General features: G+C 47.0%; 1 protein-coding gene across 3 annotated transcripts in view; it reads right to left on the reverse strand.

The window, feature by feature from the left end:
- The window catches only part of TMCC3 (transmembrane and coiled-coil domain family 3), a 273,167-nt gene that overhangs the window by 36,982 nt on the left and 216,518 nt on the right, over positions 1-19,667 (reverse strand). Inside the window, exon 1 of one of the 3 annotated variants that reach the window (XM_058673248.1) lies at positions 1,555-1,689. The exons of the other annotated variants lie outside the window; for them this stretch is intronic. Coding sequence (XP_058529231.1) covers positions 1,555-1,572 — 18 coding nt within the window. The 5' untranslated portion in view covers positions 1,573-1,689. Of the gene's footprint in view, positions 1-1,554; positions 1,690-19,667 lie in introns of those variants that run through there. 3 annotated transcript variants of the gene reach the window in all.

Consider the following 19,667-nt stretch of genomic DNA (forward strand, 5'->3'; position numbering starts at 1 on the left):
AGGAAGATCTTCCGTCCAACGATTCACTCCCCAAGTGAGCCGCAATGGGCCGGTGCGCGCCAATCTGAAGCCGGGAACCAGGAACCTCCAGGTCTCCCACGCGGGTGCAGGGTCCCAATGCATTGGGCCGTCCTCAACTGCTTTCCCAGGCCACAAGCAGGGAGCTGGATGGGAAGTGGAGCTGCCGGGATTAGAACTGGCGCCCATATGGGATCCCGGCGCGTTCAGGGCGAGGACTTTAGCCACTAGGCCACACCGCCGGGCCCGAGGCAACTTAACTTCTAAGAAGAGATCAATGATCAAACAGTAAGGGGCAAATTCTTCCCAAAGTCAATCCCCTCCCTCTGCTCCAGGCTGTTTCAGCTTTCAAAGACCAGGGACAGGGCTACAGGTTACAGTGCAGCCGGCAAAGCCACCACCTGTGATACTGCCAGCACCCCAATACAATCTGTGTCCCAGATGCCCTGCTTCTGATCCAGCGCCCTGCTAAAGTGCCTGAGAAAGCACTGGAGGATGGCTCAAGCGTTTGGGCCTCTGTACCCATGTAGGCGACATGGAAGAAGCTCCTGGCTTCCAGTTTCAGACCAGCCCAGCTCTGACCCTTGTGGCCACTTGTGGAGTGAGCCAACAGATGCAAGATCTTTCTCCCTTTCTCTCCCTCTGTAATGATTATATATATAACATTATATATGTATGCATTTATAGTCATATATATGTAAACATTATATATATACACACAAAAAAAATTTTTAAAGACACTAGGAACAGGCACCCACAATAAGTCACCTATGTAAAACACCACACAAACCTTTGATACAACTACCATAACTAAAAGCACCTGCATTAATATATGTATTAAAATGTCTTCAAAGTCCAGGGAATGAAGGAAATACTGATATTTACAGCTTTACACACAAGTATTCTGTGACACCAACACAATGTGAATAGATTTCCTGTGGATCAACCACTGCCATGGGCCTGAGCCCCATGACATGGAACCCTCCTCACCCCACACCTCAACGTGTGGTGTCTGGCACAGCCTGAGGAGCCCTGCTCGGAGGCAGCTCAGAAAGGGCTGAGAGCAGTGAGTCAAGTTAATGGAGTTTCCAGTTTCCAGGCAATGGAGGAGTCAAAGAAACACTTGTCAAAAGACCCAGAAGCTGAAGTGCAAAGTGAGATCCTGACTGGGAACCTAGTGGGACCCGGAACGGCAGTCGACCACGCAGCGGAAAAGTGGGAGGAGAGCTGGCTCATCTCCAGCCAGGGGCCGGCACACATAAGCCCTGATATTCATTCAGCTCTGCCATCACTCATATCAGATTCACATTTTAAATGAGATCAACCAAGAAAAGAGACTGGTGACCAGGGAGGAATTCAGGCAGCTTAAACACGGAGAAATCAGGGAGGGGTCTGGGCAAGCACAAAGACAGCTAGTTAACAGCACAGAGATAACTGCATTTCTGTCAAGCATCTCACTGGGGAAGAACTACCACAGAGCACTACACACACAAGCACGCACTCAGGCTGGGATGGGAGAGCAGGAGGGAAACTTACCGGAGTAGCCCACGACATGTCAGAGAGCAGCGTGCAACCAGCAGCCGGCTCCCCTCCAGCTCCGAGGCATCTGGGTCAGTGCGGAAGGCAGAGCAGATACTGTCGACGGCACCTGCCACATGACTCACCCCGGACTGTGCAGGGACTGCTCATGCTATCTCGGGGCATTCCTGTGCTTGTCTCAGGGCAATTCCACGCCCAGGACACACGATGACTGCTGGCCATAAAGCACTGTATTCAACACCCTGCCCTACACACAGGCTCTTTGTGCTACGGCAGAGGATGCATCATCCTGCGTCTTTTCAGGGCAGCAGCCAGAATGGAGCCCTGCAATGGCACGGCTCTGGAAATGAGAGGGAATGCATGGCCAGCCTGGTACCCCCGGGTCACTGTGAGGAAACAGGATCAGCTGCATACATCCTGATTGCACATAACACGCGCTGAGGCAGAGGGCTGAGCACAGAACATGCCAACACGAACGAAGGCAGAGCAAGTGGTGAGGCGGGTGAGTGGGCAGGTGGCACTCAGGGAAGGGAAGCAGCCCACGGACAGTGAGCACAGGAGGGGACCTGCTCCATCAACAGAGTCGAGACACAGATGCTCACTGGGTACCTCTGTGTGTCAGGCACGGCGAGGCATGCCGGAGAGACAAAGGACGTGGCCCTATTCCAGGCTGCTGGCCAGGGACAGAAACAATGGTAGCCACTGACAACTGCCAGGAGAGGAGGTCCTTGGTGCGGACAGAGCACTTAGCAGGAGGCAAGGGTGGGGGAGGAGGGATGTGGAGGTCAACCGCCTTCTGAATCAGTTAGCCAGAGGGGAGGGAAGGGCCTGGGAAACCCAGGATGATGCAGAGATGGCAGACAGGGATGGCACCTCCAACATCCACTTTAATCATGCCACACTGGGGTGTCACCTGGCAGCCGCTGCAAAGATGAAGGTGTTCAGACCTGTTTCAGACAAGTCCTTCTGAGACAGAGGATGGAAGCAGACTGGAGCCTACTATAGCAACAACCTAAGGCAAGAGTTTCTGAAGGCTGCACACAGGGTGTAGCCAGAATGCAGAGAATAACATCTTGGCCAGGGACAGCAGGTGCAATTCAAGGGACTGAATGCCAGGTGGATGTGGGGTGAACAGGGCACTCAGGGAAAATCCCCCGTCTGTCTCATGCCTGCTGCTGGCAGAGATCACCCACCAGGCAGGCAGGAGGAACGGCTTCAGATACCAGAAACCTGGGCTTCCTGTGGGATGGACATTCAAGCGTACACATCCTGAGGGCCACTCAGTCAGGCAGGGCGGCGGGGGGAGGCTTGAGGAGAGGACATCTGTGCCCACCACCAGCAGTGTTTTGGGAGTACCTGAGCAAGAGGACAAACACAATTTCAGGGTCAGCCAGATCTGATCATATCTCTGCTCCCTGTCCTGGCAGTGATCCCATCTTGGGCAGGTAAATCTGCCTTTTTTAATCTCTGGTCTTTCCTAAAAAGATTCCTCCTGGAATTTAAGGAGGTCAGCAGAGGCCCTGCTATCATAAGAGATGGGATGTTTAGGTTTCTCTTGCCCTTCTGCGATCATACACTGCTTTGTATTAGACCAACCTGAGGACGGAACCTGGCTGGCAGATTATAAGCCTGCTTGCTGCCGTGATTCACCTTTAAATCCCTCTTGGCCTTCTGTGTATGCACAGACTCTCCAATATTTGAGTTGCCACAAGTCCTATGAAAGACTCAGGCCAAGATGGCCCTGGGGCTGGGAGTTGACTGCCCTTGACATTCAATAGCTATTGCAAAGATCTCAGAATTGCTATGGGGTTTCAGCGGTATTGATTTAACTCTGCATTGCAGGGGTGGAGCAGGGAAGCCAAACATGACAATGTGCAAAAGACAGAGCGTTTTGCCTGTCTAATAAAGTTCAGAGTGACAGAGCGTATTCGGTTTAAAACTACCTGTTTATGAGGGTGAGTGTCTACTGAAGTCAAAGTCTTACATAGTCTCTGTCCTCCGGTTCCACTGAAGTAACAGTCTAATATAATGTTAAATAACGATTTATAGCAAGAGGGTCTTTCTGCCCTAAATCCAGTGTTATGTCGATAGTGTACTTTGTATAAAAGAAATACAGTTCCCTCTTTTCTTGCCGTTTTTGCCTTCATTGGTTAGGTTCTTTTTTTTTTTTTAATATTTTATTTTCATTGGAAAGTGAGATATACAGAGAGGAGGAGAGACAAAGAGGAAGATCTTCTGTCCAATGGTTCACTCCTCAAGTGGCCACAACCACCAGGGCTGCATCAATCCGAAGTCAGGAGTCCATAGCCTCTTCTGGGTCTCCCATCCAGTAGCAGGGTCCCAAGGCTTTGGGCCATCCTCTATTGCTTTCCCAGGCCACAAGCAGGGAGCTGGATGGGAAACAGGGCTGCCAACATATGAATTGGCACCCATATGAGATCCCAGCCCATGCAAGGTGAGGACTTTACCCACTAGGCTATTGCATCGGGCCTGGTTAGGTTAATTTTGGTATTCTCCAACTACAACAGTTCAACTTATTTCTTAGCATTTCGACTACGTGAAAACCATCACATTCAGAAGAAACTGTAGGTCTAATTTTGATTTTCTTCCTGGGCTATTGCAGTGTGGCAGGCTCATCACCCTATCGGGTGACCCGGGACAGACAAGAGGAGCACCCCCACTCCCAACGTGCAGAGCTGCGGAGCTTGGATGCTTGAGGGTAAGGTGTCATCAGCAGAGTTCTGACTTCCAACGACTCAGTGGGGGTGAAGCGCCAGAGTGAGTCCAGCAGCAGCTCTTCAACTGAACAAGCAGACTGATCGTCAGGGTGCTGAGCAGTTCAGTCCTTCCTGATCAAGAGCTCACCCTGTTTCTCTTTCGGCTTTGTTTTTACATTTGGGTTCCCATTTGCATCACCAATCTTTCTAGTCTGAAAATCTCTGCTGCTGGAGAGTTTACTTCATTTCCACTAACCACCATCTCTTCTGTCCTTCCCTGGTAGGCTCACATATTCTAATGCTCCAGCCTATAGTCCAATTTAGCACACCAATTTTAGATTTGGTGGCTAGGCCATAAATATCTAAGAAAGACAAATCTACCCAAGTTTCAAATATAAATTTACTCACCATCCCCCTGAAGCTCTCTAATTGTCTGGCTCATTTAATCATCTCAGTTAACAATGGAAAATGAGTCGACTGAGAGCTAAGAGTTGTAGGGACCTCTCTGTTCCTGCTTGTTTTCAACCAGGAACGTATGTGACGTATGTGGCCTAAGAATGGCTAGTCTGTAGAGGTGCTTTGGGCCCCCAAGCAGCTGAGGAAGAGCCCATACTTCACACCAGCAGCCCTCACTGAAGGTTCTCTCTGCTCCTTCAACGTTCAAGATCATGTTCACAACACACCCACCCCATTCCTGTTTGCCAACATTTTGACACAACATGCTTCCCAATTCTTCCCTGTCCTGACTGGCTCTGAACTCCACAGACTTGATTACCAACCTTGGATGTGTCTATAAAAACCATCTTCCGTGCTGTTGCCTGAATCAGGTAGGTGACCTGATCAGATGGCATCTGCCACTCGGCCAGTAACATCCCTCATGCCACCAAGCTCACAGTTTGCATTAAGTTATCCCTCAAGACTCCCAGGGGAAGCATGGTCTGAGTAAGACAATAGTGAGCCCCAGTTCCTTCTGTTTAGCAGCTTCAAAATACAGACAAGTGTAAATCCTACGACACTGCAACTCATATCAGAGGTATTTAAAATGAAGAGCATCTCAGCACCCTAAGGTTTCACCCAAAACTGCCCTTGGCTTCCACAAAAGGGGCAGGTCACATGTAGGCAAGTTTGCCATTATCCAGAGCATGAGATGCTCACTACCCCATTCATGCCATCCAGGGATGGCAACACACATTCCCACTGCAAATTCGGAGTTGGCTCTGTGCCCAACTATTCTCTATCCTCTTCTCCCCCGATATCTTCCCTTCAAAGCCCCCCTGGTTATTCTGAGGAGACAAGGAGGACAGTTGCTGGCCTGTTCCATCAGCCTCAACTATAGGCCAGGGCGGCCTCCTGGGAGTTAAGACATCTCTGGGAAATCGGCACAGGCTTTGGAAGGACAATGTATCCCCCTCTGCCCTTTTTAAAAAGGTTACTCACTCCTTGACCCCACAACTTTATCCATCTGTGGTTACAGAAAAAGTACACAGAGTTTCCATATACACGCAGGAGGGAGAACTCCTGGAAGGAACTCCAACTTGTATGCCTATCAGCATGGGGCCGGTTACAAAAGCAACATCCACCTTGTGTGCAGAGAGCATTTCTGCAGAGATACAAGGAAACATGGTATTTCCTGGGGAGAAGGAGAAAGCAGAGGACAAGGCCCTGGAAAGAAGACTTCTGTCTTTCATCTTTAGTATACTGTGAGCTTTCTCTTCTCTGTGAACTTGAACTTTTAAAGTTAAGATGGTTAACAAACAAAAGCTTAAACCTTTATGATTTAGGTTTATGCATATGACCTACAAAACATTTATTATTTAGCAATGCTATTTCATCTTTGATAAACAGCAAACAGAAACTACAGTGCAGATATGCGCCAGAATGTCTTTGTTTTTAGCAGTTAATGATTTACTCACGAGGAAGACCGGGGTGTTTTTTCTCTTGCCAAGTGGCTCCATTTAACCATATGCCTTATTTCACTTGTGTATTTGGCAATTAATTAAATAATTAATTAATTTTACCCAGGAAAATTGGGGTGAGGTCAAATTGTAAAAGTAAAAAAAAAAAAAAAGCACCAAACTCTTTAGAATAAAGATAAAACAAAAGATTGATGCCCAGGCCCTCTGCAGGACAGTACTGGATCTTCAGGTCTAGAATCCAACTTAACACATTTTCAATTAGCTCCCCAGGTAATTCAGATGTGGCTGGCATTGCCTCATGCACACGAGATGTGACTAGGCGGAGCTAACACTAACACAGTCTTGCCCAAAGCAAGCCCCGCCACACAGGCACTTCTACGAACAACAGCGCTCATCACTGCACTGCTCCAAGATTTTCAAACCCGGAGAGGGGTTAGAGATATGCAGGAGAGAGGGCTGGGGGCCGGAAAATACACTCACCCGCTCCTCCCCTCACTGTGATACTTCTGGCTCATGTGAGGAGGTGAGAGGGTGCCTGTGGGCTGGAAGGGGCCTCTGACAGCCTGGGCCCATGTTTGTCAAGTTAAGGCTATGCCTCATGTTATCAGATGCCTAGGTCTTGCCTCTACTAGTGGGAATCTGCATCCAACAGCCCCCATTCTCCCATTCCCTTCTCATTTTTATGCCCAAATACTCTCAGATTGGGAGATGATCTTGCCCCAGCCCAGACCTACTGAATCAGATTCCCTCACGGAGGTATTGGGACCCAGGTGGGTGAGTGACGGTGATAAACGGGGAAGCTTAGCAAACAACAACTCAGGTCAAACTCCTCATTCCAAGATAAGGAAATCAAGGTTTAGGGAGTGAAACAATTTCCCCCAAGGCTGTACAGTTCATCAGTGACAGCTGGGAGAAACCGGGTGAGCTAATTCTTCCTGCTTAGACCAATACCGCCCATGACTGTCTTAATCAGGACTGCCCGAGTATCTGAAGTTTCTGATTTACCCTGATGAGGCCATGAGCGAGTGACTCACGCTGCCTATGCCTGGAACACAAGTCAGAACATGCAGCTTCCAGCATGCCTACCACCGGAAAGTGGCTCAACGTCAACCCTGCTCACCCCCGAGTACTTTCACTTTCAGTATCAGTATGAGGAGCAACGAAAAACTGCACACAATTACAACCAGGTGGAGGTGTACAGGAGGAGACAAGGTTCATGGTCAAGGACTAGTCATCTTCGGCACAAAAAGAATTTGAAGGATCACACACTTTTGGCTACAGCAACAGCCGGCACCCCGTGGCTGGCAGCAAGATGAGGATGGCCCTGAGGATGCCAGGGTCTCTGAGGCCATCAAGGGGTAACAATGCCCCCCAGTTTGGGAAGTGTACAGTGAGTTGTGATTCAGGCAGAGTCCACTTCAGTTATAATTGCCTCTAATTGGCCCTCCCACACAGCCTCCCAAGGCACAGCTGCAATCAGTTCCACAAAGAGCTGCGGCTCTTCTCTACCTTTAAAGTCAGAATTCTTCAGGTTGGTCTTTTCTTTTTAATGAAATGATGGATACCGGTTTTGAAAGTCAGAGTTAGACACCTAGCCCTAACCCCACCTCCCAAACCCTCTTTCTCCCGACTGGTTACTCCCCAAATGGCTTCAATGACTAGGCTTGGAACAGGCCAAATCCAGGGGGTCAGGAGCTTCATCCGGGTCTCTTGAGTGGGGTGGCCCCAACAGTTGGGCCATGTTCTGCTACTTCTCCCAGGCCATTTGCAGGGAGCTGGATAGGAAGTACAGCAGGCAAGACTGGTGTCCATATAGGCTGCTGCTGTCCCAGGAGGCAGTTTTATATGCCATACCATAGCACCAGCCCCTGCTTAGCATTACTTTTTTAAAAATATACTAATAAAAAGGATGAATGAGTGAACAGAAGAAAGACGCATGGTGATATACTATATATGTATTTTAGAAATAAGCATGATCCCTAAGGCTATTAAGGATAACCCAGCGGTATGCAGACTGACTGGGGAAACCTTTCTGCTCCAGGCACATGGTCCAAGAACCACGCTCATCGGCTCAGCCATTTTCCACACTCTCTGATTTGTATCTTTCTTGGCATGCTCGACTCTCCTTTAATAAAGTCACAACCCTGTGTTGCCATGGAACCCAGTAAGACATGAAGTCTGTTACTATGACTTCCCTGCAAGTCTAAAAAAAGACCCAGTGACCAAAAGACCAGCTCTTCCTTTGAGACAACAAAAAAAGGGAGGCGAAGAGACTCCAAAAAGACCTAATGCTTTAAAGTCAATGACCATTTAAGCAAATTTGAACTCCTGAGCCAAAGCAAGCGAATGTTTCACCAAAACAAAATAAAAATAAAAATCGGACAGGGCTTTCCAAAGATGCTTTTATAAATAAATAACCGATGGGGGGTAAAAATATTCTTATGATGTCTTCCACTTTTTCCTTCCTAGGCAAGCTTTCTGGAATCTGAGTAGCTGTTTAGCAAACATGTGTCAAACAGCAGCTACCAAATTGCGATATTCATTTCCCGCAAGGCTTAATTTTTGCCAAGAGCTCACTACACCTCTGTACAGATATGTGAAACAATACAATCAATCCTGCGTTCTGTCCTGTCTGTGGCTGGAATAAATCTGCATAGCCAAGTCTGTGAAGTTTTAAAGCAGCAGAAGTGATGCTGGTTGAGGGCCTGGGGAGCCCGGTGCTTCCATGCCATCCCCAGAATCCCACCACCGAGGCAGCTCCACATCTGGTCTGCAGGGAAGGGCTCCAGCTGTCCTGCCAGAACAATGTCTGGCTCCCAGAGTCAGAGCAATTCATTCATGCCCCTGGCCTCTCGGAGCCCTGTGCCACTGAAGCTGCTTGTTCTTTACGAGAATCTGCTGCGTGTAAAGCTGGTCCGTGAAGAGGGCATGGGGTCTGTCTGTGCAGGCAGCAGAGCCAAATCCGGCCACATCCACCCTACCAGTTTCTGAATCCACATAGCAGCAGCTGCCCATTGGGAAGTACATGCCCTGGGCACATGCCTAGGACAACAAAGCCTACACATCCTTTACACCCTTCCTGAGGCTTTGCTGCCAAGGCCGTCGAACCCAGGACCCCATGAAGGGGAGAAGCAGGAAGTGCCAGGTGCTGCTCTTGAGCCAGCTCGGCAATCATCAAGAGCCACAAATGCAACAGGGGTCTGGTATGTTGTTGCAGAGGGTGAAGTAGCTGCCTGTGATCCTGGCATACAAGCATGGGTTCTTGTCCTAGCAATTCCACTTCGATTCCAGCTCCCTGAATAGCGGCAGAAAAGTAGTGGCAGATGACCAAAGTGCTTGGGCTCCTGCACCCCTGTAGGAGACCTGAAAGCTCCTGGCTCCTGGCTTCAGCCTGGTCCATTCTGGGCCACTGCAACTAAGAAGGAGTTCAGTGGAACGAGAAATCTCTCTCCCTCACCCTCCCCTTCTCTCTCAAACAAAAACATATGCAACAGTTGTTCCAAATGGTTCTACACAATGTTTTAAGAAATGACTAGGAGTGTGGCAAAGCATGGAAGTAAACTTTGAAGTTAGATTACTAACTATATCAGCCTCTCAACTAAGGATGTTTTTACCTACAACTACTTTTCTTTTTTTTTTTTTAAAGATTTATTTATTTTTATTACAAAGTCAAATATACAGAGAGGAGGAGAGATAGAGAGGAACATCTTCTGTCCGATGATTCACTCCTCAGGTGACCACAATGGTCGGTGCTGTGCCGATCTGAAGCCGGGAATCAGGAACCTCTTCCAGGTCTGCCACATGGGTGCAGGGTCCCAACGCATTGGGCCGTCCTCGACTGCTTTCCCAGGCCACAAGCAGGGAGCTGGATGGGAAGTGGAGCTGCCAGGATTAGAACCGGCGTCCATATGGGATCCCGGGGCGTTCAAGGCGAGGACTTTAGCCGCCAGGCCACACTGCTGGGCCCCTATAACTACTTTTCAACAGCCAACACAAAACTGCAAGGAGATATCACTATGACTGTTATAATCAAAAGGCAGACAATAACAAGTGCTGGTGAAGATGCAGAAAAATCAGAATCTCCATGCCCTGCTGGTGGGAGTGGCAATTAGCTGCACCAATTCTGAAAAATGCTTTGGCAGATCTCCACAGGGTTAAGTACAGAATTATCATACGACTCAGCAATGTTACTGCTAGGTATGATCCCAAGGGGAAAAAACATATATCCATGCAAATACCTGGCCACTAATGCTCATAGCAGCATTACCCTTGATAGCTCAAAAATGGAAGTATTCACTGATAGAACACCATCAACTAGTAAAATACGGGTTAACCAGGCAGTGAAATTTTGTTAGCCCTTTGAAAGTAAGTACTGGCATGGGAATTTGGATACCAGTTGGGACACCCATACCACTGTATCTGAGGTCCCTGTCTGGCTCCATTTTCTGATTCCAACTTCCTGCTGAGGTAAATCCTGGGAGATGGCAGATGATGGCTCAAGAACTCTGTCATCCACAGGGGAGACTCAAATTGAGTTCCTGGCTCCTGGTTTCAGCTATCTTGGCCCAGCCCTGAGTGCTGCAGGCATTTGGGGGGTACATCAGCTGAGGGGAAATCTGACTCTGCAGGCCCTTCAAATTAAAAAAAAAAAAGATACTGAATAATACTGCAAAAAACAGATGAAACTTGAAAGCTTATAACCGAAAGAGGCCCGACACAAAAGGCCTCATATGGTATGATTCCACTTACAGAAAATGTCTAAAATAGCCAAAGACAAAGTTTAATGGTTGTTTCAGCTTGGGGGCTTTAGGGAAACTGTGGAAAGCAATTGCTAATGAGTATCTTTTTAGGTTGAGGAGAATGTTTTAAAATTGAAAGTGGTGATAACTGTACAACTTTATGAGTATAATAAACCTACTTAATTTCACACTATTTAAATGTGTGAATTGTATGATGTGTGAATTAGATCATAGTTAAATCTGTTATTGTTTTCACAAAAGGACAACTGCACAGACCACTTCTTCGGTTTGTTGTCCTAGTAAATAGCAAATAACCCAACTGATAAGATCACCTGAATTGGGCTGGCTTAAGTTATTCTGTCTCCCATGGGCTCTGGGTCTTGGTAAGGCAAGATGCTTTCACCCAATGCTGCTACCCCTTGGAGCAGAACAATCTGTACATTTTCATCTGCAGGGGAAAAGCTCCCAGTAAACTGCAAACAGCATAGTCGTCTTCTGCCTGTCAGGCTGGGACTCCCTGCTCCCCATTCCAACCCCTTGTAGCTTCCTTGCTTGGGTCCTTCTCTCACTCCAGGTGCGGTGCCTCAATTAACTCCTGAACTCCCACTCCACGGAAGGCACAATGCCAGATCTTTCTCATAGGCTCCACTTCTTAAAATAGCCCTTGCAGCTTGGGGAGGCAAGAACTGATCCCACTGTACAGGTACAGAAACAGGTTCAGGAAGACTACATGAGGTGAGCACGGTGGCTGCCAAGTGTTAGATACAGGATGTGAGCGCGGCTCCGAGGACTCAGAAGCTTTTTTTCTGTATTTTGCAAACTCAATCCACGGAGTTTGCTACAAACAACTTAAAGTGCTGCTGGTATTTGAATGGTAAAAGATTATCAGAATGATGGTACTCATGGTCAGAGCCAACTATAAGGAGGATCACCTCACCATCAAAGGTCCTCAGCCCATCTTTTCTCAGGTGTGTTTCTTTTTGTCCCAATACTCCCTGTTCGTATAAGGACACCAGTCCTACTGGATTAGAAGCTGCCCTACAGACCTCATCTTGACTTGATCTTCCTTTGTCAAGGCCCTATTTCTGAGTAAGGATGCTTGTGAGGTTCTAGGGACTAGCACCCCAATATAGTTGTTGCAGGTGGAGGGACAAAACTTAAACCCATAACTGGTGATACTAGGGGCTCGCACTGAGGTGCAGCATGTTAAGCCACATACCATGTGAGCACCAGCTTCTTAAGTTCTAGTTGTTCCACTTCTAATCTAGCTCCTAAAAAGCAAATGGAGGATGGTCTGAGTGCTTGGGCCCCTGTCATCAACTTAGAAGATATGCATGGAGCTCCAGGCTTCAGCCTGGTCCACCACAACCACTGCAGCCATCTCAAGACTAAACCAGTGAATGGAAGATCTCTATCACTCTGCCCTTCAAACAAACATGTCAAATTTTTAAAAATCTTTAAAGAAAAGTGACTAACTATAAATGACATCACAAGTCCTGATCAAGGTCAGATGGTGTCACAATGAGCAAAGGCAAGACACACAGTTTTCAGAGAGAAAAGCCACACCAGGATTGGGCCTCTGTGTTATCCAGGAGGGAACAGAGAATTCCAAACTCAGGTGAACACCTCTCAGGCTGCAGTAGTCCCTACTGTTCTGAGGCCGCCAGGAGTTACACATGCTACCAGGAGCTTCAGGTAATGTTAATTTAATACCTGTGCCTTCTGCATACATTTGTTTTAAATTTTCATAATAAAATGCTAAGGGAAAAATTCCTGCAGAATGTTAATGAAATGTGCCAAGAGTCTTTGTTCTTAAAGAACACCTAACTAAAAACCCCAATTAGCATCTCCTAACAAACATTTTGCTCTGAGCCAAGACCAGAGAGGAGATAAATTTTAAAATATGGAAATAAGAGTACATGTCTTCCCTAATTAGATTTATTTAAATAAAACTGTAGCCAAGGCTTTAACTAATCACTGATGTACTTAAACACTGAACTCCGAAAAGAAAAAGTCCTGCTGTCTGTTGGGAATGTGTGAACCCAAATATTACACTAATATCTATGCATGAAATTCTTACTGCATCCGTTCCCAGCTTCCTCTCATTGTTCTATCTCCCTGGTTACTTTGCATCATGCACCAAGCACTGGAGACAAAGCCCTGCTCACCTCCAGGGAGACAGACAAGCCAGCCACTCATTAGCTAGGAAAGAAAGCTCACAATGGACTTTGGCACAATCTGGTTGGATCGAGGAGCTCCAAACCAGGTGTGCGTTGAGAGAGGGAGTCAGGGTAGACCACATAAGCGTACACTTGATCTTAAAGAAGCCTCCGACGTCCACATAATGGAAGAATCACACTCATTTTTTACACCAGCAACTAAAGCTGAAGCAGGCACAACAAACTGGCTAAGCTGACTTGACGCAGCTTGCAAGTGGCAAATCAGGACTGTAACCAGGTCTGCTCCTGGTGCAGGGTTCTTAGCACTGAAGGAGGGCCTAACAGCCTACATTTAGATCTGGCTGCTGCCTAGCTCCTCACTGTTATTGTTCTAGTCCTGGCCATCACTATCACACCCCACAGTTCCTGGAGCTGCCCATGTCCACCTACCATTTTTCTTCAATTCAGAAGCCAAGAGATCCTTGCAGGACACCCAGGCTTCCCCATGCTCCTCAAACCCCACACCTGACCACTCCCCACTTTGTTACTTGGCCTCCCTGCTGGGCCTCAACCACCTGTGCCTATACTTGCTGCTCTGCCTGCCTAGAAGGCTAAGCCCATGCACAGCCCATGCAGAGCTCACTTCCCTGATCCTGTACCTGAGAAGGGCTTTCCTTGGAGCCTTCCTCTACCCTGACCCTGGCCCTCCTGAATTCCCTTCCCTGAAGTATTTTCCAACATTGCACTTACCACAGTGGACTGTGTCGACAGCCTGGTTTGTCTGCACTGCATTCTATACTGCAGTATACGCCCACTGAGGGCAGAGGTTTCTATTGCCTCACACGATGCAGTTCTCCAGTACCTATCTGTTGAAGGAATGTGCTGAGCTCACATGTGTTGAAGGAATGTGCTGGTTTGGGAAGCACAAACCAGTGGGGTGCTGCTTACCAAGGACTCCCTGTCACCCCCATGTCAGAAGGGTGGATGGCGAGGAGACAACTGCAGATGCAGGTGGGGGAATGAACTCTAAGGAATTGCAAGGACCTTATCATCCGTAAGAGGTACTGATTCCTCCCCATTGCCATGTGTTACAGAGGCCTGGGTACCCCCAGTCTCAAAGCCACTATCCAGGGAAGTACTCACAGCCTCCTCTTTTGCAGAGTCTCAACTCCAAGGTATGTCCCTCTGTGATTTACATTTCAACCGTGTTTTCTGCTTCAAATGCTAATCAACCAGGCACTTGCTGAGAGCTCAAGGTAGGTCCCAATGTCCCTGTTAGCTCCACAAGGGTTTCTTTTTTAAAAATTATTTGAGAAGTAGAGTGGTGGGGGACAGAGAGAGAGAGATCTTCCAACTCCTGGCTTACTCCCCAGATGACCACAATGGCTGGGGCTGGCCAAAGCTTCAGATCAAAGCCAGGAGCTTCATTTGTGATTCCCACATGGATCCGAGGGTCCAAGTATTTGGACCATCTTCTGCTACTTTCCCAGGAACCTTAGTAGGATGCTGGACCAGAAGTGCAGCAGTTGGGACTCCAACCATCACCAATGTGGGATACTGGTATTTCAGGCAGCAGCCCTCCAGGTTATACCACAATACTGGCCCCAAGGATTCCTTTCTCACACCAGTTTTTTTTTTTACTCCCAGCTTAGGACCTCACTTGAGCTACCAAAACCAAACCATCAGGGTTCAAAGCTCTAGGAGGTCTCAGGGTGCACAGGATAGCACAGGATACAGATGTGGAACATGCCCACATGGTGGCTGACGCAGTGAGATGACAGAAGAGGCACCTCAGTATGAGATTGATGGCGACAAAACTAGCACAAGACTGCAAATGGTCAACCTACAGATTGAGGCAGACAGCTGGGAATGGGCACCGTGCCTAGCAGGTAAGATGCCAGCTAGGATGCCTGAGTTACCCACTGGAGTGTCTGGGTTTGATTCTGAATGCTGGCTTCCTGCCCATGCACACACTGGGAGGCAGAAACGACTCACACAGTTGGATCTGTTCCACTTACAAGACAATCCAACATTGAGTTACTGGCTCCCAGTTTCAGTCCCAACCCAATCCTCACTGTTGGAGGTATCTGAAGAGTGAACTAACACTCTTCGAAAGCTCTCTCCCTCTCTCCAGTAAATTATTTAAAATGTAAAAGATGGAAGACTTCTGAGGAGCCTGTGTCACAAAATGTGTAATGTCTGCCACACTCCAAGCTCATCCCACACTGATTACGGATTTGGGTGATGAGGTTGGGGTAGAGGGGAGATGACTAACCACCAAGGGAACACCGTAAGCACTGACTCTTATAGAATGCTAGGGCACTTAAAGGATGTCTTTCAGTTCTGATACTCCATGAGGGGACTAAAGTCACCCCCAGATGACTTCACAAGCAAATAAAACCCCACTGAGAGATGGCACTACAATTCCTTGGGTTTGCGTCAGTCTGCTTCCTGCCATTAGGAAAAAAGGTGACAGATTTGGGTTACAAAGGCAGTGTTTCACTATACAAACCTGAGGTTGCCATGACAACTCACATCCCTCTTCCTCCCTTTTCTGCAGCATCCTTCTCCTAGCTGAGCAAAATCAAAGGCCCTATCTGTGACACCCAAGATTTAGTATGTTGTTGGCACCAGAATACAAACTCACACGTACAACATCAGAGATGACCCACATTCTCGAGAAATGACAATCTCTATTCCTCAACAATGTATAAACAAGACACGCCCTTGCAGGAGAATGCAAGTCTAGAGTGGGAGGGTGAATCAGTAAGGCTCAAGAGCCGGAGGGTGAATCAGGAAGAGTGGATAGCCCCCCTGTCCAGTCCAAAGGCTCAGAGCACACTGTGGACCAGTCCTTCCCCAACAGGCCCACATGAAGGCAGGGCTCCTGAAGATGCTTACAACCACATTGCAAGACCATGGTCCATCCACAGGCCAGTTCTCCCCAGCCTGAGCTCTGAGATGGATGTCAGGGTCTGACAGTCCTGGGCACACAGTGAAACATCAAGGATGAGGGTGGGATTACTGCGCAGTCCGGGCCTAACCTGAGTCAAAGCAGCCCTGCCTAAGACGACAGCCAGGAAGAAGTCTGAATGCTACAGTCCAGTGCTTCCTGTAGCTCCCTGTAGCTCCCTGTCCCCTCCTCAGATCTGCAGCAAAACGAAGAGAGAGTGTTTAGCAAGTTTTATCATCACTATGATTCATTCATGTTCTTCTTTACAAAGACAACCCATTTAAGTGTATGGTAATGTTCAAATGGAGACCTTCCTGTTACACTTCCCTTACCACCCTTGTTTAAAATTTCCTTTTATTGGAAGCATCTACCAGGCAAAGAATCTCAACTGAAATTGAACTGTGGTAATGCAACAGGGTGGAGGAATCCACCATTGGGGGCGGGGTGGGGGGTTTGGGGAGGGGTGGGGGGAAATCCCAGTGCCTATAAAACTGTGTCACATATTGCAATGTAATTAATAAATATATCTATTTATAATATATATTTATTAGATATATATATATATCTATATATATAAAGTTCCTTTTAAAAAAGACTTAGTTTTTGAAAGACAGAGTTTCAGAGAGAGAGAGAGAGAGAGAGATATCTTTCATCTGCTAGTTCATTTCCCAAATGCCTGCAATAGCTAGAGCTGGGCCAGGCTGAAGCCAGGAGCCCAGATCACTCAAGTCTCCAATGTAAACAGCAGGAACCCAACTACCTGGGCTGGCATTGGCTGCCACACTGGCATATCAGTAGAGAGCTGGACCTAAAGCACGGAGTTACTATAGCTTCAACCAGGCACTGCAACTGGGGTAATATGCATGCAAGTAGAGGTTTAACCTGATGCACCACAATGTCTTGCCTTCAATGTGCTTTTAAATTGTAGATGCTTATATAAGCACACTTTATCACAAACTATGTCTGTTTTAGAAAACATATCAAGATACAGATAAAGTCAGAGAATAAAACATGTACCATTCTCATTGGCTGTACTGAGTAGCCAGTGCCTACCTGTAGTTTTCTCTTTTTTTTTTTTTTTGTTAAAAATTTTTATTTTTATTGGAAAGTCATATATGCAGAGAGGAGAAGAGACAGAGAAGATCTTCCATACACTGATTCACTCCCCCAGTGTCCACATCAAAACTGAGTCAATCCAAAGCCAGGAGACAGGAGCCTCTTCTGGGCCTCCCATATGGGTGCAGGGTCCCAAGACCCTGGACCCTCCCCGACTGCTTTCCCAGGCCACAAGCAGGGAGCTGGATGGGATGCAGGGCGACGGGATATGAACCAGCACCCATGTGGGACCCCAGTGGTTGAAAGGCGAGGACTTCAGCCACTAGGCCACTGTGCCGGGCCCACCTATTTTTTTCTTTTAATGAAAGACGCAGTATTGTATTTCTCCCTGATGACATTAATCTTTGTCCTTGTGCTATTGAGTGGCAGTGTAATTAGTTTGCTGTAGTGCAAAGGTAAATGTATTGGGCACCAGCACAGTAACCAAGTCCTCACCTTGCATGTGCCAGGATCCCACATGGGTGCCGGTTCACCTCCCGGATGATCCACTTCCCAACCAGCTCCCCGCCTGCGGTCCGGGAAAGTAGTCGAGGACAGTCCAAAGCCTTCAGACCCTGCACCCACATGAGTACCTGTAGATTTCTATGTCAATAGCCTAGATATTGAGGCATTTCTACCTGTGGGTTAGGGCAAAGGCTCTGGAATTCAAACCCACCTGAGCTCAAGTTCTTTTCACACAGTGGCATGGTCTTGGACAAGCTATTTAATCTCTGAGTATCAGTTCTTATCCATAAAATAAGAGAAGTGTGTCCGCTTCTAGGTACTGTGTCACAATTGTTTTAACACAAGTAGCATCAGCCTTTATCACAGTGCTAGCACACTACACGTGGTAGCTTTATTTCTATCCTATCTGCACCAGCCACTTATAAAACAAAATTTTGTTTTCTCTGTGTAATACAGTACACTTCTGGATTCCAAATGCTTGGATTCCACCAATCAAGAATCAAAAATGTGGGGAAAACGAAAATGACACTTGTACTACGTGTGTCCAGACTTTCTTCCTTATCATCAACCTTTAACTATTACATAGTATTTACATAACTGTTTTCATAGCGTTTACTCTGTATTAGGTATTGTAAGTAATTGAGAGATGGTTTTAAAGTATATAAGGGGTGGGGACAGGCATTAGTTGAGCAGTCAGGATGCTCACAGCTCACACCCTGCGCCTGGGGTGCTTAGCAAGGATTCCTGGCTCTGGCTCCTGACTCCAGCTTCCTGCCACTGCAGACGCTGGCAGGCAGTGGCAAAGGCCCACTTAACAGGATTTCTGCCACCCATATGGGAGACCTGAATGGAGGTCCTGGTTCCTGGTGTTCACCTGGCTCCCTTGCACCAGATGCTGTGGGCATGCGGGGTGTAAATCGGAAAACGGGAGCTTTTCCTCTTTTTCAATCTTTTTTTTTTTTAAATGAGAAATCTATTTTTTAAAAAGTGGCAAAAATTCATTGTAACACTGACAAAAGGTTGACTAGTATTACAGGAAGGAAGAAGGAAAATGAGCCTATTTCCTCGAGTATTTTCTGTGTTTGAGGGATTTTGCAATCAATTCAAAATAAATATGTCTACCCATTTATTTAATCAGAACCATTTGGTTAATGCTTTGCCATAGGGCTTTTCCAGGCTCAGAACACTCAGACATTTCATTGCCTTATAATTTTGGAGTCTGATGGCTTTGTGTGTACTTCCATAGGGCACTAACCTCAACCTTAAATTAAATCCTAACAACCAAAGCCACCACAAACTTAAGAAAATTAAAATCCACTGTGAGTTTAATAGGCTAGCTGCCCTAGAAAAACACTCAGGCTCATTTGAGGCTATTGTGTAAATAAACTAAGAAGTAATTATTTACTAACAAAGTAGCTGTAATTTCAGAAACGCTCAAAGTGTGAGCAAACATAATCTCTGTATTCAGATTTAGTTATCTCTTTGTCTCTTAACAGAACGTGTGTGACCACTAAGGGGTCAGTCACAGACAAAATTACCACAAACACAACAAATTATTTCAAAAACAAGGGCTAAGAAGAGTCTCCATTTAAAGAAAGCCACAGTCATGTAAAACTCTATTTCATTTTCAACTTATTCAAAGAAACCAAGGTCCTAAAATGCTTGTTGAAATGGTAAACTCACGTGACTTGAAACAGCGACAAAGCAAGATCTCCCATTCTGAATCTTTCTTTAAAAAATAAAGGACTGCTTTCATAAAAAGTACTTTAAAAACTTTTGTGTCCCGAGGTCACTCCAAATAGCTAGGGTGCTTGTCAAGTTTCTTCTCAATGACAGACTTTCTTAAGCTCTACAGGGCATAAGGGTGTACTTCCAAGTGGCACAAACAGGCCATGCTTTGGTGTACAGAGGCGTCGCTGCCACTGCTCTGTGATACATCAATGCTACCTGACTGAAGACGCCTCTGGCTTCAACTCTGCCAAGCACATGACCTACAGCGAGTGTGTAAGCACCCAGCACATGGCCAACTTCGGCTGCCCTGATCTGACACACAGGACCGACAATTT

This window comes from Ochotona princeps, chromosome 15 (genome assembly GCF_030435755.1).
Source record: "Ochotona princeps isolate mOchPri1 chromosome 15, mOchPri1.hap1, whole genome shotgun sequence".
Taxonomy (NCBI): Eukaryota; Metazoa; Chordata; class Mammalia; order Lagomorpha; family Ochotonidae; genus Ochotona; species Ochotona princeps.